Source organism: Poecilia reticulata, chromosome 9 (genome assembly GCF_904066995.2).
Source record: "Poecilia reticulata chromosome 9, P_reticulata-male-v2, whole genome shotgun sequence".
Lineage (NCBI taxonomy): Eukaryota > Metazoa > Chordata > Actinopteri > Cyprinodontiformes > Poeciliidae > Poecilia > Poecilia reticulata.
The window spans coordinates 25,048,855-25,072,567 of record NC_088838.1 but is presented as its reverse complement, the minus strand read 5'-3'; the positions used below and the strand labels follow the sequence as shown (position 1 = coordinate 25,072,567).

Genomic DNA, 23,713 nt, shown 5'->3' with positions numbered 1-23,713 from the left:
CAAGCAAGGGCAAACTTCCGAGCGATCCGGACCGTAGACATTTAATTCAGCGATGCTGATTGGCCAAATGTTTATTATTTTTCCCTAGCAACCATATGTTATTGGCTATTTATTTAACTTCACTTAATCGTTGAAAATGTCGTGAAAACAATTCAGATTACATTACACACGCTATTAAAGAAAACAGATTAATGCAATTTTTAATCATGTACCATATTTAGATTTTTTTTCTTTTCCTCCATATCAGAATGGTAAACAGGTCACCTACCATTTCCTGTCTACTTTTTGAAGAGCATTGTATAATACGAGCAGGGGCGGAGCTATAGGGGGCCTGGGGGGCGGCTGCCCCCCGAACCGGGCCGGATGGGGGCCCGGGTCTGGAGGTGCCAGGGAGGGAGGAATGGTTTCAAGTCGCTTAAATGTCTGATTATAGACGGAAAAAGTGCGCCGTCACCTGTTGAGAAAGGTGTATTTAATATTAAAGTCAACAGTATCAGTTTCAACAGTTTCCAGCAGCTTATGCACGTAAGGGGCTCGGTGACTCGTTAAGGGCCCGGTAATTGGCCCGGCCCCCGGCCCGACGCTGACTTGTTCCGCTAGTGAATACGAGTTAAAACAACATTCAAATTCCATTGGGGATCAACTGAGTATTTTTTTTAAATTTGATTTTTAATATATATTAGTTTGTTTATATAATTCAGACACTATATTGTTTTAATCATTACACCCTGGGGAAAAAAAAGTTGAAATGTGTCTTTAAAAATTAAAATAAGAATCATGCCTATCACAATTAGAATCTCTTTATTATTGCAACTTTTTTGTTGATATTTTTGTATTCTTTATTTCTTTAATTATGCTTATGTAGAGGACATACAGACCACATTTTCAAACAGTGCAACATTTAGTCTGCATTTATGCCTTATAGGCAGGTATAGGTTTGCATATGTTTGTATTCCTTTTGTGTTTTTCTTTCCTAGTCCAAGCTTGTGCTTTCTCACAACACTCAGCCAGATTTTTGCTCATCCTGAGCAAGTTTTGTTGAAGCTTTGCTGGTCAAAGAGACCCGTTCCTCTTCACTGGTACTTAGTGCTTGCTCAGGATGAGGGAATTGCAGTGAAGCAAAAAGTTGATGCAATCTGCTGGAGATCTTAGATAGACGACTTTTTACTGCTTGGCTTTCCACTGAATTGCAATTAGATGTAAATTAACTGTGTGTTTTTTGGATTTTTGCCCAACTCCGACTCTATTTAACCAAATCTTATTCAAATTACTTTGGATTTAATGAATTTGATCTGAAGTGGCTATAGAAACTGATTTTGTTTTGAACCATTTTTTTATAATCTGAACTTGACGTCTTTCCTCTTAATTTTCACACTTTTTCTAACTGACACTTCTAGTCATGACCCATTTTCATCTTGTTTTACTTTTGCACTATTTAAATAAAAAAAAAGAAATGGGTTTTTCATTTTATGTAATCTACTTTCATATTATTTTACCTCAAAATAAAAGTTTGTAAAATTTTGATTCAAAGTTGCAGTGTTCACAATTTCTACTGTAAAACCTAAATTATATATTTTTGATTAATACTCAAATTACTCTGTTACTTTCCTTTATTGTCTAGTGTCACTAAAAAGCCTCACAGCCAAAAGTAATGGAGATTATTTGGAAATGCCACCGTGTACTTACGCTTCTGTGTACCAAGTTCACATTCTGACATCTAGATGAGAGTAAAGCACTTCTAAAGGTATTTTGTAGTATGAGAGTCATATCAATCAACCGACATTCAGGGTAAACATCTGTTATGACCCGCTATGAAGCTAATTAGCTATAAAGCTAATTAGCATCACTCGTCCAAAAGGGGTTAAAAGATAACGCTGAAATAGAAACTCTGTGAAATTGGTGAAATTTGTGTCTCTTTAATGTTGTGACTTCATAAAGGTCCAGCTGCACCTTACATTTTACTGCGACTGAGAGTCGGCATGCTCGTGTACACTGCATCAATATGCTACAAACTTAAGTCAGCATACAAACACTTCTCACAGTCCTTTAACTTGTCCAGAGCACTGTAGGAATTTACTTTTCCAATTGGACCTGTTGACATAATCTTTGAGATTACAAAAAGATAGAGCTTTTTAAATAATTTCAATTACTAAACATGAAAAGTATGTAACAGAATCACACAGGAACCCCTTAAGCAAATGTTCAGTTCTGGTGTTGTTCCATCGTCCAGTGCTGCACAGATAAGACCAACCCAATGCAGAATATGTAACTATTAACTATACATATATACAAACACACTGGTTTCCATCAGTGGTGCATCAGATGCAGGTATCTACAATGGCTTTATACATAATCAGAAATTTTTAGTGCAAGCTAATCTGATATTTCAAACATGCGTTAGTTCTCTTTTTATGTGAACTTTTAAAAAATATTTTTCCTTTGATCTAAAACGTCTGTCTCTACACGAGCGAGTATGTTGGTGGTAAAGTTAGGTTCCATGAGGATTCGGGTCGGGTCAGCGGTCATCTGATGATGGATGCACAAGGAGCTCTTCTGTTGTGGGAGAAAATGCCATCCAGGAAGCTGATCGTCTCTCTGAAGCAGTCCTTTAAAATCCAGGGACAGTTTCCTGATGCGGCTGAAGGAGTGCAGAGGGGAGTGGAAACAAACGTGTGCTTCCTGTGTTTTTACAGTACCTACGTTGTGATTCGGTAGCAGTACTAAGTGTTAGTGCAGCGCCTGAGAACTGGGTGAGGTGGCTGGGTAATTAGACGTGCTAATAAGGGAGAAATTACTGAGAGAATCCAGCTCTGTTCTATATCACATTTTCAAACAGCTGCATGGAGTTCATGATGTTCTCGTCCTGTGGAGATGAAAACCGAAAATAAGAAGCTAAAGTTTAGACTCACTTTCAGAAAAACTTCTTTTTTTTTTACCAAGTACAAAAACAACCTGTGGTGTTATGAAAAAGTATTCACTCCCTCAAACATCAAGATCATGAATTTTGTCAAAGATCTACTTGCTAAATTGCTAAAATATTATAACCTGCTTTGTAAAATGAAATAGCATTGAACATCTTTTCACAGTGATGTAATCTGGCCACATAAATAGCTACAGCGAGCCAGATTTGATCCTCGGGCCTTCAGTTTGACACATGTGCCTTACAGTTTTATTCAGTTTCTGCTTTCTTGACATGTTTCAAATCATTAAACACATTAAAATATCAAACCAAGATACCCTGATTAAATACAAAATGCAATTTTAAGATGATTAATTTTATTAGGAGAAAAAAATATTCAAACCAGTAAGACTTCATTGAAAAAACTAATTCCCCTCCTTAAATTTGACGGGATCAATTGATGTCAATATTTTTGTGATAACTTCTGATAATGTCAGAACATCTCGGTTAGATTTAAGACCAGACTTTGACTAGGTTTCATTATAACAATGTCTTTACATTATTTGTGCCCAAGCTCCAAGTTTATGGTAAATCTTTGGTTAATGTTGGTAATACAGCTCTAACAGATATTTATGGGTTTCCTCTTCAGTGGACAGCATTGAAATTGTATATATGTCTTATGAGAGAAATAAAAAATGATTAAATATTAATTAAATTTAAACATTGGGATGTTCCCAAAATAAGTAATTATAACTCTCATAAATGACTTTTTAAAAGCAAAGGTGCTTTCTAGACAACAATACACTTATAAGCCTGTAAACAAGTGTTTTTGTTTTTTGTTTTGGCATTGATGGTGTGATGAGTCTAAAATATACTTTCTGTACATTTCAGCTGCCATAATCACACATTTTAGAAGCTGGTGGGTTTTTATTTTGGGTGTTGATTCAATAAATTGACATGTGGGAGAAACAACTTTTGCCAGAACAGCAGGGCAGCAGGACAGAAAACCTTCATTAGTGCAGATGTAGTTAGATCTGTGGTTGTAAACACAGATCGTACTCCTACTGTGTTTTTGTTTGTTTCTACATGAAGCAATTGCCTAAAAAAGAACGGATCCAGACTTGGTATTATTATATCGACCTGTGCTTATTGTTCAAGTTTTGTCCTAATTATAGCATGCAGTACGTACAACAACATGGCATTGTTATATATAATTTACTTGTGTACAACTATAATTTACGTTTCCCTCATGAATACTGATGTAATTATTTCCAATTGGTTAAGGCAGCCTTCAGACAGTTGTGACTAAAGAATCAGAAGCTGTAAATGTTTTTTCTTTAATTCAAAAGTGCAGCAAGAAACACTTTGCCACTTTGTTGAGTTAAAGTGTCCAAATATTCAGAATCCTAACCAATGTTCATATTCAGAAGTATGTTAAACAAAATGTCATTTTATGGACATAATGTTTTGCTTTTTTAAGCAGCTCTTAGCTGGTTCCTACAAATCTGTATGTAAATATGAATCCATTTTTGTAGCAAGATTTATAAAGGGCCAAAAGTTAAATATTTACATTAAAACATTCTGAGTTTCACACACTTGTATATTTTCTCAGCAGAAAGAGTTTACTCTAAAGAAATAAACCCATCAGATATTCTCACACAAGACTTAATTAAATAATATATGAGGAAAAAAGTTTGTCTTTTTCCAATAGTTTTCTTAAACTGGTATAAAAATCTACAAAGTCTAACTCAAAATTAACAATGTTCTCTCATATAAACCTAAGGAAATCATAAAGTTAAATAAGACAATTACCATACAATATTGCCAATATCAAAAATGTTTGCGTATATTAATTGGACTGCAGCACTTATGAGGGAATCACATGTCTGTGTGGTTTTAAACCTCTAGATTTCCAGAAGAAACACCAGCATTCATCAGAATAGCACAGTGGGGCAAATCCTCAAACACTTGGGTCTCATCAACAAAAGTGATTAAAAGTCAAAATACCAGCAAAAAAATACAAAAAGCTGGTCAGTAATCCTGTGATTTTTAAAAAATTTAAGGTTGAAACATATCTAAAAGAAATTTTAAAGAAATCTAAATAAGAATAATGTGTACAAATTGATAATGTTTAACTTTCTCTGAGAAAACAAACTTCTTGACTGAATAGCAGCAATTTAAATCTAAATGTGCCAGAGGTGTGAGTAGTTTAGAGTTTAACTGTGCTGTTCATCAAAGCGTGACGTTAAACAAGGTGTTGCTCTGTCTGTGGGATCGTGAGTCACCTTCTGACACGTCTCAATGAACTCTTCAATAGTCACCACCCCGTCTCTATTTTTGTCCATTTTCTGTTGAAAGAGGAAACAGAACCTTAGAGAGGATAAACACGTCAGGACAATTTTGAGGAGAATACATTTTAAGACATTATGTTAGTATAAAATTGGGCCTTCAGAACCTGGAAGAACTTGTCAACATGTTCTGACGGCGCATCGTCCCGTACGCAGGGGTACGTGTATCGCCCCATCATGTCATAGATGGATTTCATGATTGCAAGCATCTCCTGAGGAATAAAGATGGAGACAAAATGAACTATTATTTTCAAACTATAATGTTTTTAAAACATCTTTAACAACAATAAAACAGATTAAAACAAGGATAAATAGAACATAAAAAAATAAAAGTAATAATAACAGCAATTAGAAATGCAATAATTAATAGATTAACTGATGTGGATTAGGTTAAGTACAGGTATAAACAGGGTTAAAAATGGAAGAAGGAATTAAATTGTGATACTTGGGTTCTAACTGGGGGTACAAATTAAACAAGAGGTGAAGTTTATGCAGTCTAATCAAGTAAATAAAATTAAGCCAAGAAGATGAATAAGAAGAAACAAAGAAAACTCTTCTTTTAAGAAGAAATAAATGTGTAAACTCATCTACAGTAAGTTGTAATGTTCTTGGGGGCCCCCTGCTGGTAAACAATCCCCATGCAGCAGACTAGTAGTTTGCTTCACGACCAACTCTGATTGAAGATAATCCAAGTTTTTTCTTTGCGATGGACAAAACAACCGAATAATAAAGTTTGGCATAGAAAGAATTAATGTGGCAAAATTAATTGAATAAGCAATCTAAAAGGACTTACTTTTTATGTGAAAATATAATACTGTTTCTTTACATAAGCAGTTTTTTGGGGCTCTGTAAGATTTGCTGAAATTATTGGTGGGAAAAAACAGAAAATAAAACATGAAGTGTTGTTGAAATATACTAGTAATATTTTTTCCAGTTATTTCAGAAAGGCCAATTCTGGGCAAAACCATCTGTGTATTGAAAACAGAATTTTTCCCGTTTTCAATAATGTCAAAACGTTTCCTCCTGTATCCAGCACACACCTCTTTGGTGATGTAACCGTCCTTGTTGATGTCGTAGAGGTTGAAGGCCCAGTTGAGCTTCTCTGTGACCGAACCTCTGAGCAGAACCGACAGGCCAATGACAAAGTCCTCAAAGCGGATCGAGCCATTTCTGTCTATGTCGAAGGCGTTGAAGAGGAAGTGGGCATAAGTGGATGCGTCTGCGGACAGAAAGAAGTCTTTGATTGGTTTACTGCTTTTATTGGCAGAATGGCACACAAAGGTACACATCCAGGACAGATATGATGGAGAAAACGTCAAGGGAAGAAGTTCGTTAGTGTGGGATTGGAGTACTTTTGGAATAACTTGTTGGATTCTGCAGGATTATTAGATTTAGCTACTTTTACTTTTTCACTAATGTTCTCTAACAAATTTCTCAGGAATTCAGAGAACATCTATTTATTTTTACACTGAGTTTGAATTACATAGATAAACTCTTTACCAATTCAGTAACTTCTGGTTAAACTGGTTGCATAAATATTTGAGTAAAAGGGAATAAGTTTAAATGAACACAATAATTTCAGATTTTCTAAATTTTTAAACAAAATTCACTTGTCAACTATGGTGTACAGGGATCCAAGCTATCATGAGTTGAATTAATTGATAAGGTGCCATTTTCCTAAAAACGTGAGTATTCTCTTGTATCAAGAGGGCTATCTTCTCATAAATGAAGCACATTAAATTTTAACCATTTTTGTGCCCGCTCTATTAAATACTTACTAAATAAACAACACATGCTGGTTTTCTCGACATTATGTCTTAAACTTAGACATTTATAAAACAGAATAAGCAGGAACATGCTGCTGATGAATAGAAAAATAAAAGGTGAAAAGAAGAAACTATAGGCTCTGTGAACATTTAATCCCCCAAACAGAGATATTCATACAGAAGTAGTCTGTGGTTGCAACTGAAGGCGTGTTAAAACTTCACATAAAGTGCATTAACACACAACCCCAAAATCAAACTTGCTTATTAGCATGTCCGTTACATTTTTTCCGAATCAGACCCTCCTCGCCTTTGTAGCACATTAGTAATTTCTGAACAAGTAGTTGTCGCTACCGTTATTTAATGTCGGCTAAATAAGCGTTATTAACCCTTGTGCGTGCGAGGACTAAGCCAAGGCAACTGATAAGTGATATGGGTGTGGGGTATGTTGGACCCCATTTGTAAACACAAGGGTTAAGGAGCTTGTCGAATGTTTATATTTCAAAACAAAACCCCATAAACCTCGAATAATCTTCAATTAATCTTGTATTCCCCACTGAACTCTGTTTGGACCGTTTGGTTTCTCTCACTCAGTCTGGGACGGCCGTCATCTTTAATTCTGGATCAACTGCCTCCACTTAACAATGACAAGCAGTTGCGCCCTCTGCTGTATGGCGGCCAAACTACAATAATAAAAGAAGCTCTACGCGGACGTTATTACGTAGTTAATAGATTGGACCTAATTTTAATCTAATAAAACATCGATTGACAATTAATCATACGTCAATTAATTGTATGAATCTCTACTGTTTTAGGTTTCACATAACATTTCAGTAAAACTAAATTAAAGGAACAAAATGCGAAAAGGTTAAAGGTGTATGAATATTATTTAAATAAGTGAAGACCTTGAACACCCTCAATTTCCCTGCACTCATATTTTTACTTACAGTCCCTGAAAGGACAAGAAAGGAGCGATGGTTTTATAGTCTAACCTCCTTGGGGAAAGAACTGAGAATAGATGGACTTGAACGTCTCCTCATCAACCAACCCACTGGGACACTCCTGAAGATGAAGGGGGAAAAATGTTAAAAACAATTAATGTTGCTATTAAAAGCATAGTAATAAAAGCAACAGAGAACGTCCTCGCCACAGCTTGACATACGTTCTTGAAGCCTCGATAAAGAGACTGAAGCTCCTTCCTGGTGAACTTGGTCTGGGCCTGCAGCTGGTCCAGCCCTTCGGGTTGGTGACGCACCGTCGACAGCTCCAGGTCACTGTCGCTGCTGTCTGTGGGAGCAAGAGACGGAGGGAGGACAGGGATGGATCGACAGACAGGAAGAAGAGGAGGAGGAGAAGTGGTGCAGAGAGGGAAAGATGAAGAGAGAAAGAGGGAGGACGGGACACACATCGAGTGAGTGAAGGCAGGCAAACAATTGAGGGTGAGGGTGGGTTCCCATGTTTAACAGGGAGGGAGGGAAAACATGCAAGTTTAGGGGGAAGAAGAGGCAACAATCTGCTGAGAACCAAAAAGTGGAAAAAAATGGGAGAGGAGGAGGTACTTTCTTTCAGGTGGAGATCTCCTTAAACTTTTTTTTTTTTTTAGTCTAAATTTGAAGTTTTTAAACTCAATTCTCAAATTGTAGCTTTCTTCACACATGCTCAGAGAAAGCACGGCATAGCTAGGAAAAAACAAAAAGTAGGGAAGGTTTCTCCAGGTAAGCTGGGTTTCTCTTGCTCCATACTCACCATCTTCAGACAAAGAGAACAGAGGAGGAGGCAGAGGAGGAATTGGTGTTGACACCGAGATGGTTTGAAAAAGAGTAAATGGAGAACAGTGGGAGAGTGACAGTAAGGAGAAGGAAAACAAAACAAGAGAAAACAAGTCAATTCGGGTCAGATCCTAAGAGGTGTAACGGAGAGGAGAAAATGTCCAGTTCAAACACCCAGCAGAGCAGAAACTATCACACACTGTGAAACATTAACCAAAATCAACAGAGAGGAACCGAGGGTCTGATTTTACGTCACATCAGTTCATTCTTTTTGGGTTCATTTGGTTCAATGAGAACCAAATGAACTGAGTTACTTAGGTCTCTGATGTTGCTTAATCTGAAAATCTGGATCCTTTTGAACATAAAATTTATTTTTCCATGACATGAAACACTCATTCTTGATCTCAGGGAGCTTTAACTTATAGAGCACCTTCTACAATTATTGTCATTCCTGATTAAGATGTATTAAAAGCATTGAAATCAATTTGTCTTTTTTTGCAGAAGCATCAGATTACACTTCAACAATTCAACTTTTTATTTGAATTCATTCATTCTGTGGGGGGAAAAAATCACTTGCTGAGACTTGAAATGTTTTTTAATGAATATTCAGTGTTAGAGACTGACTAGTATTCCAAACATTCACCCATCCATCAAACAGCCGGAATACCCAGAAAAAAACCCTGCATGCAAATGGAGAACATTCCTGCAAAAATAAAGCTAAATAATGTTTCTATAAATTTTATTACAAATTTACATTGTCTATCAGAGTCAGTATAAACTTTTGACTTCAATCCATGACATTCTGCTTCCCTGCAGTATTAAAGCTCCTTTCTCTAAGCCACTATTCAGAATGAGAAAGACAAGAGAATATGCCAATCAAGTAAGATAAAACAAATATAAATTTTTTGAAGTCTAGAAAAAGTTGCTATTAATCCAACCGTGGCAAAATCTACATTCAGTCAAAAACAAACAAACAAAAAAAGATTAAACCAACTGGAGAGAAGCAAGGCTGGATGACAATCCAAGCTGCTCTAAAGTGGGAAAAAAACAAATTATTAGACAGCTGCAGCATCTTGAAGTCATGTCGTCTCCATAATAGTTTTTGGATGCTGCCCATCCACCAAATGATTGATTCAGAGCAAGGAGAGAAAAAAGCTGTTAGCACCTCAAAGATAAACATGTAGTTGACTAAAACTGGAATCATGCTCAGATGAAGCCAAGATTGGACTTTTTGGCAGCAAACGCTTCGATAGATTAAAACATGTGGAGCAGCACCTGATGCTCACTACATGGTAGAGGATCTGTGATGCTGTGGGCCCATTTCTCTTCAATAGACTAGAGGAACTTTGTTGGAGCATAAGATCAAAAACTCTTTGAAACACCAGAAGATTTTATCCATCAACAGACATGAAAAACTCTTCAGACAGTAAATTAAATTCACCATCCTTCACCCAGTAATTCCTTAAAAATAAACATTTAAAAAGGATCATTACCAAATGTCAACATAAGTATCCAAGATTTGCTGCTGAAATCCAGCAAAGCACATACTGTATTTACACACTGCTTAAACACAAAGTCATTTTAATTTAGTGCCCAATGGAAATATCTTAATATGCTTGAAATGAGACAAAACTAACTTACAAGTAAATTAAAGATATGGAAGATTGTTTTAAGTCAACAGTTTTTTAATAATATTGATGAAAAAGTGTTAGTTCCACTGGCAGATTATTTCACTTATGACATGTCTTATTATAAGTGAAATAATCTTACAGTGGATGTTGTACTTCAAAATGAATATTAAGACGTTATTGACTTAAAACAACCTCCTATGTTTTGCTGAAAAGTTACTTATAAATTAGTTTTGTCTTATTTTAAGCGTACTAAGACATTTTCACTAGGAACTATTCCAAAAATACCTGGTAAGATTTTATAGCAGTGTATTTTTGTATGTTTGTGCACATAAACTCTTTCAACTATAGTTACCATTTTCTTTTGCTTCAGAACCATCTAACAACTTTCCAACAAGATAAGATATGAAACAACAGCATGACTTGCTTTACCTCTAGTATATTTGCTTTGAGGTCATATCTTAGTGTTTCATGACGCACCCTGGGGTCCTGACTTTATCTCTGTGGATTAAAGCAGTCATCCACCCCCGTCCTCTCCTCCTGCCCCCACTCTGCCCCTCTATTGCCCCGTGTTGTTGCCTCACCGGTCTCAGTGATGTCGATCAAACCCAGCAGGTGCATCAGCTTGAGGAACATTATCACCAAGCAGACGATGCCGACCGTCTGGAGTCCCTCCGTCTCCCATCTCACACTCATCCTGCCCTCTTCTTCTATTTTTCTTCCGTCTTCAGTCTCTGCTTATCTCGCCTCTACATCACTGATTGATTGTTCCACCTCTCCATTTCTTGAAATGTCCCTTCTTCTGTTCCTCTTTCCTGTCTTTGACAGCGTCACTCACTTATTGCTCTTTTTCTGCCATTCTGTTACTCTATCTAGCCCTCCCTCCCCTACTGACGTTTTATTTCAGCATAGCTTTTTTCCCTCAGACCTCTCTTGCGCTCATTTTAGGTATTTAATGCTATCGTCCAACTTTTTTTATTGAAGCTTTATTGACCAAATTAATGTAAAACTACAATAAAGGAGTGGAACATATGTCCTGCAGACATATAAAAGCTTGGACACACTGCAAAAAGGTCTAGTTCCTAGTGCAAATATCTTAGCATTCTTGAAATAAGACAAAACTAATGAAAAAGTAACTTTTCAGCAAGATACAGGGGCTTGTCTTAAGTAAATCATTCCTTAATATTGATCTTTTTAAAAAGAGTAGTTCCACTTATAACATGGGAAAAATGTTTTGTTATAAGTGAAGCATAACTTATAATATAAGTGAAATAATCTGCCAGTGGAACTGGTACTTGTTTTAATCAATATTAAGAAATTATAGACTTAAAACAAGCTTGCTGAAAAGTTACTTATAAGTTAGTTTTGCCTTATTTCAAGTGTACTATTTGCACACACAAAAAAACTAGACAAAAAAAATACTTGATAAGATTTTGTGTTTTTGTAGTGCATCAACTTCTTTTGATGCAGGTTAAATTATCTATTCTTATTCCTCTAGCCAATTAAAAATCCTTCTACAGCCACATCCAAAAAAAAAAAAAAAAAGAAAAAGCTTATTATCGAACATAGCATCCTAATACCTACTCCCGACTGAATCCTACAACGTCCTATCTGAACTAGTAATCAATATCTTCAAAGGAACAATGCACATAGTTTAAGACAGAAACCCATTTGTCTTTAAGGAGACGTAGAGGAGAGAGACAGAGGTCAACAGGTGTCCTGAATCTCATTTTTCCACTCGGCTCGTTGATCCACTTTCTAATTGTTCCTTGGTCTCCCTCGGGGTCTGCAGCACAGATTTAACGTCGCATTAACTCATTGAAGTTCTGCCACAGTCACTCCTGTGTGATGAAGAGACGCTGTGAGCTCCCACGGGCCGCGTGACACTTGTTCTGAAACTTACGGCGCTCTTTGTCTCCCTCTAGCGTTAACTAACTGAACAACAAAACAGTAACATTACATTTCTCTGACTTTATTTTGAAACCAGAGGTGGGAAGAGTAACCAAAAATTGTACTCACGTAAGAGTAGCACTACTTTAACATATTTCTCTCAAGTAAAAGTAAAATACAGCTATTCAAGAACGTATTCAATAAATAATAAAGTAAGTTTCTTTCTTTCCTTCTTATTAAAAAAGTATTAGGTAAAAAAAGTTACTCATCTAAACATCAATCATTAAACATTTAAAAATCACATTATCAGATGGACCAAAATGTAAAGTTATGTGGATATGTTTTTAATCTTCAAGAGAAAAATAAAAAGAATTCAAATAACAGAATTATAAAATAATAAAATAAAAAAAAATGTCTAAATCACATTTTTTCAATATAAAACTTATGAAGCATTAACAAAAACTGTCTGTATCTGCTGAAGTTTTGATTAAAACAAGCTTGTTCTTTAGTCAGTTACTCACAGCAGTTTTACTCAAGAGTAGCGATACTTCATAATAAAGTTACTCAAGTAAAAGTAAAAAGTACAGCGTAGTAAAAATATCACCTTAAAATAGCCTCAACAGCCTAAAACAACAACCTCGCTGCAGCAGACCCACACTCAGCTGTGCAGAGAAACATAAACTAAAAGTCCTGTGGGAGCGTGATCAGTTCCAGTTCAAAATAAAAAAAGTGATCATATAAGCATCTGAAGAAAGCATCTAAAATATCGTTTGACACAGAGCCTCTGATAAAACCTTGATGCTTAAAATGTAAACTAACTTCATGCTACAGTGTTGGACATATTAGGGTCAAGCTAAACGTGAAAACCTTCAACACAATTATCCATTTCAAAGCAGGACTCTGGAAAAGGAATTTATATGGCTGCATTTTTACCTAAAATGGACTGGAAAGTTCTGTTAGGCAGCTGAAAAGTTTACAAAAAGTTACCCTTTTTACATGAAGTGAGAAGAATCACATATGTTTTTAGAAGGGTAAATTCATGTGTTGCCTGGCAACACAAGCCCAGCCCAGCCCGTCACCTAGCAACCTAAGTGGAATTCAAACATGTTTGGTCAGTTAGTTTTAGTTTAGTAAAGATTTTAAGTGATTTTGTTATTTTAGCCCATAGACCTTTCCTAACCTGTTCAAGGAAATCTTCAGAGAGCAGCTGGGTTTACACTGAGATTAAATTAGACTCTTTAAACGTTTCAAATCCATCTGATCTGGATTTTATTTGAAGTTGTTGGAGTAAAGGGGGCTCAAATGATCCTTTTCTTTCCTTTTTACTATATGTCAACGCAATATGTCAACGCCATTTTGTGTTGACATATCACAAAACTCATCCCAAAAAAACACACTAAAGTCTGTGGTTGTAATGTAACAAGGTTCCTAAGACCACAGTTTATTTTCTGTTAGTGTTTTCCTCAAAGATTCAACCTCTGGTTAGATATAATGTCTACAAAAATCAATCAACCATGTTGGTTAGGTTATGGTCAGGGTATAGGCTGTTCATAGACACCGTCTGAAAACAAGATGCTATAATGGAGGCAGGAAGTGATGGGATGTGGGCTGAGTTGACGCCTCCTTCCTTAACTTTCACTGCAAGGTTAAAACATTTAAGATGAAGTTGATCAGCTGGTGAATTGTTCTGTCGGGGAGATGATGAGGAAAGATAAAGAATGGTGAAAAACGATGATGGAAAACTTTGAATATCTGGTTAGTGTCCTTCAGGGTCCTGGTGGAGTACTCAAGACTCCATATTTAGGTGGCCTCAGAGAAAGCCTGCTCGATACTGCATGTATAATTAATGTGAAGTAATGCTAAACTGGGGAGCATGGCCAACCACAAGAAGAGGAGTGAGCTGCTGGAGCAACTGGAGATTGAGAGGAGTGATAAATAATGAAAAGACATTACTGGTGTTTTTGTTGAATTTACGACTTTATGAAGCCTGGGCCATTTTAGAGTCACTAATGAGCCGACTGGAGCCTTCCGGTTTTAACCGTCTTGGCACTCTGACATACTGGCCTTCAGCCTAAAACTCTAATCAGAGGACAATAATCAATCAGGGGATCAAATTTCTCAGTTACAGTCCCAAACGCACACAGACACTGCAGACTTTGTGAGGAAACCCAGATTAGACAGAAGAACCATTAACCTTTTCTGCTGTTCTGAACCTGCAGTCGCACAAACGTCTGGAAGCTAAAAATACCAAAAATAAATCAATTAAAATGACCTGAACCAATAAATAACCAAACCAATGCAGATCACTTTTATTAAAGCATACAAGGTCTTTCTCATTAAATTATATTTATTTTGATTAAGTTAATGTATATTTTGTAGAGATTCAGATGATTAATGTAAAGTAAAATTAAACTACTCTCAATTTTATAATAACTGCTCACAGGTAATTTGAGTGCTGAGTTTTAGCATTAATTTTTTTTTTAAATATGTCTGCACTGTCAAAACATTTACGTGAAAATATAGCTACATTAGCATTTTAATACTAAAGTATTTTAGACCACTTTCTTGTTGTTCACATATGAGATTAAAAAATGTAAAAAAAAAAAAAAATCTGCCTTTTCCAACTTTTTGACATTTGCAGAGTCTGTGGTTTGTTTGCGACCAAGATACTTGCATTTAAAATTATTTAAACATTAATTTGGTGGAAAAGACTAATATTTTTCATATTAGGTTTACAAAACGGAAGGGTGAAATACACCCTTTATGCTTCATCAAATACCTCAAGTTCAGGTTCTGTTCAGCTCCGCTCTGTTTATGCTGCACGCCGCTCTATACTGCCACCCAGTGGCCATCCGGCAAACAACGTTGCATAAAATGATGCAGTGAAAATCCTCCCTCCGGAAGTGGGATTGCCAGCCAGATGTTTGCAGCTGAGGATGTTTTCCACTTTTAAAACTTCGTTAGGAGGTTTGATGTTCTTTTAAGCAGAAACTGGATGAATCAGATAGCAGGATTATTAGCACATAATCCGTCAGTGAGTCGTTCCCGTTTCCTCCAGTTTCAGGCTAAAGTGTTTGTATGAACTGATTCATTTTTGAAGTAATTGTAAATATACTTTACTACTGTTTTTCTTTTGTTTTAAATGCATTTCGTTTGCACAGTCCAAAAACATGACTGTCAGGTTAATTGGCCTCTCCAAATTGCCCCTAGGTGTGAGTGTGTGTGTGTGCATGGTTGTGTGTCCTGTGTGTCTCTGTGTTGCCCTGCGACAGACTGGCGACCTGTCCAGGGTGACCCCACCTCTCACCCGGAACGTTAGCCGGAGATAGGCACCAGCAAACTGCCCGACCCCACTGAGGGACAAGGGTGTAAGAAAATGGATGGATGGATGGATATTCGTTTATTACACTACGTTCAATAAAGTCAAACTACTAAATGCAGATTTAATATTCCTAAAATTATGGCCAAAGTTGTTTACAGCCAAAAATTGATTTTGGCAAAAAATGACTCAGGCCATTACTTTGGAAGGTGATGATATATTGATCAACATTTCACTTACTATTAAAGGGAACACTAAATATACCATGACTGGCAATATTTCTTGTCATGAGTTTTTAAACGGTTTCTCTCTCTGTCTGGGTCAGTCGGCTAAACAATCACGAGGAATCGTTGACATCCTTCACAAAACGTCACTGCTGAAGAAGCTGGTTGTTCTGTATCCAAGCATACTAACAGAAAATTGAGTGGAAGGAAAAAGTGTGGAACCGCAGCTGTGAGAGGATTGTCAAGTGAAATCAGACAAACTCCAGAAATGGGTTACAAACGTCATGAGTCAAGTCGCTTCAGAACCAGAGATGACACCATGTCATGCTTCCCTCTGCTGACAAGCTGCATGAAAATTCAGATTTTATCTTGCAGCAGGACTTGGCTCCTGCCAAAGGTCCCAAAAGCTGCTTCCTTTACAACCACGCAGCTCCACAGGCTGATTGCCTCCATTCCGTGCTGCACGGATGCAGTAATTCATACAAAAGGAGCCAAACCAAACACTGAGAGCAAAGAACCGTAAATACTTCGAAAACATTCACTTTTGAGTGATCTAATGTGATATTCGAATGTTTTAAGACAACATTTTTAGGTTTTCTTTAACTGTGAGCCATAATCATTAACACTGCAAAAAATAAAAATTTTAAATATATTACTGTATGTGGAATAAATATCTATAAAATGGCAATTCCACTGTCTGAGACGACTGGTAAGAAATTTTACGCTTTAAATTTTTAAGATCTACTAGTAGATAAATATATCCTGTAAAGTTTTCTTCATTTTAGAGTGGCCCAGCTAGTGAGCCGACTTTAATCTGATTGTCAAGGTCAAATGATTAAAAATAAGAAAATAACCTAGCAATTATTACCAGATTTTGATTGATAAAATTCAGTAAAATTTAAACTTTTTTAACCCACTCCAAGTCTTTAGCTTCACATCATACAAACCACAACCTAAAAAACAAAAAACTAAAGGAGTGAGTAGAAATACAAATTTATTCTGACATCTGTAGCATCATCAAATAAACTACTGTTCATGTTAACCTGATTTACTTGATAATTTGACAAAATGTAATGTTTATTGCTTGTTTCATAATTGGTGACTATAAACTTGACTTAAGAAGAAAGTTTATTTCACCAAATCTGGAAACAGCATCATCCTGTCATAATAACAATTTACGTTTTTACAAAAGTATAAAAGATAATTAAATTTAACAGACAATTTCCAGTCTCAGGATCGCTGGGTGATAAATATTTAAGTTATTGTTGCCAGCTAATATTTAGGTCTGCTTTACCTTCAAATGAGGATATGGGCTCCAAGATGCCGAACTGCTTCAGAACCGCCATGAAGAGGATGACGACCACCCCGATGGCGAACAGCTCCATGCCCTGGATGCCCATAGCTGGAGGTCAGAGGGCGCCCGTTCAGGGCCCAGCCTGGTCGCAAACGTCTGGCTTCCCCCCCCCTCAGACACCAGAACCGAGTCCCACCGAGTCCGAAGCAGATGTTTCTACCAGGGGTGAGGCCACGGGTTGGGAGTTGGGTAAACGTGCGGTGTGAGAACCAGCTGGGCTGCTCTAATGTCAACACTGAAAATATCTGGAAGCCGACATATATGGAAAACCTCCGTCAGCGAGCCCACCGGGGAAAATGGAGTCTGTGTGCCGAGCCATCTCTCAGAGCGCATTAAAGGTTCGCAATCACTTCCCTGACTCACTTCCTACGACTCTCGGCTCGAACAGATACTATCACTGCTGCTCATGTTTACACAAACAATCCCCGTCTCAAGGAAGGATGAGAACGCCATCAAGGGGAAGTGAAGAGTGCAGCAAAGTGTCAGCGTCCATTTTCACGACTTGTTGCCCAGACAGAGATCTTTCGAAAAAGCACAGCATGCTGTGAACAGCAAACCAACATAAATTACCCCATTATGGACCCAAACCAGAAACCTTCTACAAACCGAGAACAATGTCACTTCCTGGTGTTGCAGCAACCACTAAGGCATCTCCAAACAAACTAATCAGCCTATAGAACTTCTCATCTAAACAGCCCAGGAAGCCTCTTCAGTAATCCAGGCGCTGAGCCTCCAGATTCTGCTGCTGTCCAATTCAAAGTGCAGATATAAAAGCTCACTTAGCGGCGTCCAGGCGGGGACGTCCCGAGGAGCGGAGAGGTGCTGCAGGGAGTGGAACCTCCTCCCCTGAAGTCGATCTCCTCTTCCTCCCTCTCTGCAACGTCCTGAATGTATCTTTTTTACAACTCCTGACTTGAACCAATCAGCCGTCTCTTCAGCTTCACATCCACCAACGTCTCTGGTTGAATCTACAAATGTTTCACACCTTTTAAACCTTTTCACGTTTTACAATCATGAACTTTAAAGAAATTGACAGAGGAACAAAGAAATGGACAATTATAAAGTACAAAAAAAAGGACCAAAAGTAAGAGAAGGACTACTTCAACATATTTTTACTCATGAATTTCTGCAACTGGAACATGTTCTTTTTGTTGTGCTTGTGTTGTTTTTGTGTTTTTTCTAGTTCATTTGAACTGCCTTGTTGAAGACGTGCTAAATAAATAAAACTTCTTCTTTTTCTTCTCAAGTAAAAGTAAAAAGTAGCCATCCAAGAAATTACTCAAGCAAGAGTAAAAAAGTATTTGGTAAAAAATCTTCTCAAGTACTGAATCAAATGATAAATCATTTAATATTTAAAATTTACATCATCAGATGGACCAAAGAATACATCTAAGTCGAAATTTTGGTTGCTGTTTTTTTAAGAATGAAAATGACAATAATGCATATTAGTAACAAAAAATAGTAAAATCAAGCAAAATAATTTATTTCCAAATCAGTTTCTTTCAATATAAAACTAATAAAACTTTAACAAAGACAGAAGGCGTGCTGCGTCTTCGTCTGGTGAATTTTTGTTTAGATTAAGTTTGTTTTGCATTCAGTGGGTAGAGAATCCAGAAATGTTACTCAAGTAAGAGTAGAAATACTTCATAATAAAATTACTCAAGTAAACGTAAAAAGTACAGCGCAGTAAAGACACTCCAAAAAACTTTTTTCAAAAACATTACTCAAGTAAATGTAATTGAGTAAATGTAACTACCGTCCCCTGGATGCAGCAGCGTCTCACTGAAGGAGTCCTGAGAGAAATATATATTTATACATTATACAACTTACAATATAAATTTTTTGATTTATTGTGAATTTTCTCTCAAAATGTTAATACATTCAGTCTTAAATAGATGGACACGCAAAAAAGACATGATTAAATACCCATCAGAAGTTTAGGCAGGTCACAATAACCAATAACTAAAGGCTTGACTGATATTAAAAAAGGTTCTAGCTTATTAAAACCCAACATTTAAGTAATTTTGTGTATCTTTGCTAAAATATTCAGTTGACACTGTCAGGTTAGATGCTCAGATTCCTCTCTTTTGCTGCTTTTCCTGAACCTGACCTCTGTTTTCGTTCTGCTTGCAGATCAGGGGAAGTTAAACTAGACTTTTATAGAAAGATCAGGTTACAGAGACACCTCTTTATTATAAATAAAACACATCACTACCTTTCTTTTAATGGTTTCTGAGGCATGCACCGTAGATAACCTGGAGAAAATAGTGTTGGGTCCGACAGAGTGGGATAAGTTACGACTCTGCAGGCACTAATGCATCAGTGTGAATGTGTGTGGATCAATATCTACAAGGAGATGTGACTAATTCTGTAGATTTTATCAGAATAATTAAAACAAAATGTTACAGATAAAATCTCAAATCTGCCTTGTTAGTGAAAATGAGTCTGGATGTCTGATTTAGGTTAAACTCAAGTGGAATTTTCTATCAAAAAACAAACTTTTGTTGGATTAAATCTTGTCTGTTGGATCCCATTTTGAACATCTAACCTTGTTGCCCTGTATTGATGCTGTGGTATTTGCACGGTATTCACAAAGTTTGTGAGTGTGTGTGTGTTTCTCAGACTGGGCCATTAAAACACTAACAGGTTTTTAAAAGGTGGGCCCGGTTCTGTCTGCTGACACAACATTCTGTAAACAGGGAAAGCAGATCCATATGGTTTCCTCCCGGACGCATCAGCAGAGACCTTCAGAGAGGAAGACCCACTGAAATAATAATATTCTCCTCAATTATTTCTAATGAGGGACGTTTTCCTCAAACTTTATCATAAATGTTTTTTAAAGAAAGTTAATTTAAGATTGTTTATAGAATAAATTGTTATTTTAACTTGAGAACAACGGAGTTTGAAGTGCTGGGTCCACTAGTCCAAGTTGTTACAGATTTCTGTGTTTTTTCATCTACAACACTTTTTGCTTTAATAGAAACCAGGATTCAGAACGTCATGTTTATTTAATTTGCGTAAATACCACAAAACAGAGTGACCTAAATACTTTAAGGATAAAATGCGCAAGATCTGATATAGTTCATTTTATGGCTCCAAAGCGTAGATATCCTCTACAATGATGAATTAAAAGAAAACTTTAATTCAACTTTTAAGAAAAAAAACTTATAGGACAACAAATAGCATGGAACAACAAATGGATAAACATTAATGGGAAAACCCAACAGGCAACAGCAGACAGTGAAGGGCCTGAATGTCAGGAGAAACATAGATGATAGGAAACACAAGTAGGTTCAATAGACCTGAATCCTGAGGCAGATATGAGATACGAGAGCCGATTAAACTAATAAGATGAAAAATGGATCAGCTATAGCAAGCAGGAAAGCTGAGGGAGGAGCGTGATTAACACAGAAGATGAATTGAGGCTAGAAGAAACTAGAAACAAAAAGAAAAACAGGCCTGGCAATAATCTAAAAACACAAATAAGAAGCAGAATATTAAGACAGTGTCTTTCGAAGTGGGAGCCACCAGGGGGCGATAGGGAGGCCTAAAAAAGTTCGAGGAAAGATGAGAAACAAAAAATAAATAATACAAAAATGATGTGTTTTCAATTTCAGTTAAGTTATAAATCTATTTTTCAGTATTAACTACAAAATATAAGTAAAAATATATTTTAAAACGTTATTTGACATTCTGATCTTTCTGATTGGCTGCCAGTCAAATTCATCAAGCGGCGTTGCTACTTAAAAGTTTTCTAAAAAGACCGAAGGAAACGTCGTCAACAACAACAACAACAACCAAAGAATTCATGGCCGACTAAAATCAGAAGACAGGAGGCAGCATTTATGCTAAATAAATGTAATAATTATTGAATAGTGAATACAAGTGAGAAAACAAATGCTAAAAGTCAGCGCTAATGTTTCTATATTCTGCAGTATTGTCTGTAGGTTTGCAAATGGGGGCACTAGCCGAAAGCTAATGTTGTTCGAAGGCCATGATGGCATGGAAAAATTTGGGAAACCCTGCACTAAGAAACATAAAGAAATAAACTAATGTGGCAAAATCTACGAGACAATAATAACCATACAGAAAATCCAAATGGCAATAAAGAACCCAGAAACAATCTGAATAAGAAACAAAAGGAAACCAAAACACAAATACTAAGATTGTGGAAGAAATAATAAAGAAAAGAAATAATAAATACAGGAAAGACCATTAAAATTAAATTATTTGTTTCTGGACATTTGAAGAGCTGCTGCTACACAATAAGTCTTCAATAATACAAATTTAAATGTAACTACTTAGAAAAAACAGTAATAGCACAGCCCTGAAATCTTAAACATAAGGATTATCTACATTAAAAACAATGAGATTTAATGGACAAAATAGCTGAACAGTTTTTGAAGATCAAGGATTCAGGGAGCTGCTGCCTTTCTCCAAGTATGATAGACTGGTGGAGGACGGGGCTGCCATCTACTGGACCAAATTAGGCATCAGGCCATTAGTACTTTCACTCAACAAGGACAAATGTGGCGTTGAGAGATAAAGTTGTAACTTCTCTTGTAAAATAATCTACCAGTTCTATATTTATCAATATTGAGCCATTAATTTAAACAAGTTTCTATTTCTTATTGAAAAGCTACTTGCTAGTTAGTTTTGTCTTATTTCAATTGTACAAAGATGGACCAAAAATACTTGGCGATATTTTGTGTTGTCTTTTCTTTTTTCCAGTGCACTAACTATTTAAACAAGAGACAGTAAAAGAAATCTGCAGCGAAATAGTGAAGTAATGAAGGGGTTTCCACCTCAGGAGCCCCTACCTGAGCGATGGTACCTGGCTGCACTGGTCGTGCAATGGGAGAGGCAACTGGGCCGAGAAAGGCGCCGCCTGGCCTCCACTGACAGAGCCGCCATCACTGCTCCCATCCTGCAGCTTCCAGCAAAGATCCCAACGGGTCCCACTCTGAAGGCCTGAACTTTAAAAGCTCAGCGGCGGAGAGAGAACGACTGGGACGGCAGAACCCGATAGTGACAGAAGGGACTGAAAGGGTGAGAGGTGGAAGAGGCTGGAAGGTCGCCGTCTGTGTGGATGAGAAGCTTTTTGAGCAGCGATATTTGAAAATCTGTTTGAGCTTGAGATGGACTCAGTGTGACAGAAAGAGATAAAACGGTGGAAGGGATCAAACGGTTTGCAGAGAGCTTCTGACCTTTCACATCACACGGCCTGCAGACCTAACCTTTTCTTTCTGTTTCTGTCGTCTGTCTGCCTCCCTCCCTTCTTTTCGTCCCACAGAAACAAGAATCTGACTTCCAACAGAACCACATTTCCATATTTCTACTAACAAGCATGGCTCCATTCTTCCAGGCCTGGATAAATATGTCAAAGTCTGTAAAATATTCCTTAACAACACCAGAACATTTTTGCTGTTTCTTTTTTGGCTTGAATGTTATATGGAATAACGTGCAAATACTAAGAGTATTTCTTCATCAAAACAACTTTTTTTATTCCAAGATGCTGAAATTCACAACGCTGAAAATACAAACTCCTAAAGTGCTGCTGGTTTGTAAAGATGAGCATTTCACTCAGCATTGCTCCAAAAGTGTTTTCTATAATCAATACAATGAAGTAATCTATTTTAAGATGAGTATAAACTCTACAGGACTCACAGTCTAACGTCACTTGGCTGAAAACAACAGCCTTATTTTATACTGTGTTTATACTGGCGTTCTCATACTGCAGGGTGCTGTTTTTCTCCTCCCAGAGGGTTTTTTTCTCCTCCAGGATTTTCCATTTATGGTCCAGGCTGGTGTTCTTCATCTCCAGGTTGGCATTTATCAGTTCATATGCAGCATTCTCCTGCTTCAAAATGGTGTTGTACTGCTCCACTGTGGTATTTCTATGCTTCAGAGCCGTGTTTTCCAGTTTCAGGGCGGTGTTCTCCTTCTCCAGGGTCTTGTTTTTCTTCTCCAAGATGGTGTTTTTCTTCTCCAAATCGGGGTTTTTCTTCTCCAGGGCTATGTTCTCTTGCTCCAGGGTGGTGCTTTTCTGATCCAGGGTGGTATTTTCCTTCTCTAGGAATGTCTTTTTCTTCTCCAGGGAGGTGTTTTTCTGATCCAGGACAGTGCATTTCTCCCTCAGGGTGGTGATCTCCTGCTCCAGAACACTACTCATCAACTGGAAGGGTGATGCTATCTTCCTTTAAAGTTTGGTTTTCTTTGAAAAGATTTTCAAAATCCTCGTCTTTTTCCCTAATCAGCTCGTCTTTTTCAAGTACTGCTTTTTCTAAATTCATAACTTGAGTCTTCAGCTCCTCGTTGGCTTTGGAAAGAGTCTGTCTCGCTGTAGACATCATTTTCTCTTCTTTCAAGATGTCTTGGAGCTTCCGTGTCTCCACAGCTAAAGTCCGCTGTGTTTCCTCATATTGCGAATCAGAAGATGATGCCTGATTGCTCTGACTCATTGTTAATAGTCTTTCTCTAGATAAATCCAAAAACTGCTCAATAATCGTCTTTTATCTT

General features: G+C 37.0%; 1 protein-coding gene across 4 annotated transcripts in view; it reads right to left on the bottom strand.

The window, feature by feature from the left end:
- Positions 1-1,891: 1,891 nt before the first annotated feature.
- Positions 1,892-23,713, bottom strand: part of kcnip3b (Kv channel interacting protein 3b, calsenilin) — a 41,437-nt gene continuing 19,615 nt past the window's right edge. Inside the window, exons 1-7 of one of the 4 annotated variants that reach the window (XM_081610768.1) lie at positions 22,015-22,212; positions 8,173-8,297; positions 8,003-8,072; positions 6,288-6,466; positions 5,355-5,459; positions 5,185-5,247; positions 1,892-2,863 (exon numbers count right to left, since the gene is read on the bottom strand). In XM_081610768.1, coding sequence (XP_081466894.1) covers positions 2,816-2,863; positions 5,185-5,247; positions 5,355-5,459; positions 6,288-6,466; positions 8,003-8,072; positions 8,173-8,297; positions 22,015-22,120 — 696 coding nt within the window. In that variant the 5' untranslated portion in view covers positions 22,121-22,212 and the 3' untranslated portion in view covers positions 1,892-2,815. Of the gene's footprint in view, positions 2,864-5,184; positions 5,248-5,354; positions 5,460-6,287; positions 6,467-8,002; positions 8,073-8,172; positions 8,298-10,991; positions 11,643-17,134; positions 18,164-22,014; positions 22,213-23,713 lie in introns of those variants that run through there. The other 3 variants (XM_081610770.1, XM_081610769.1, XM_008418185.3) reach the window with 3 other exon arrangements.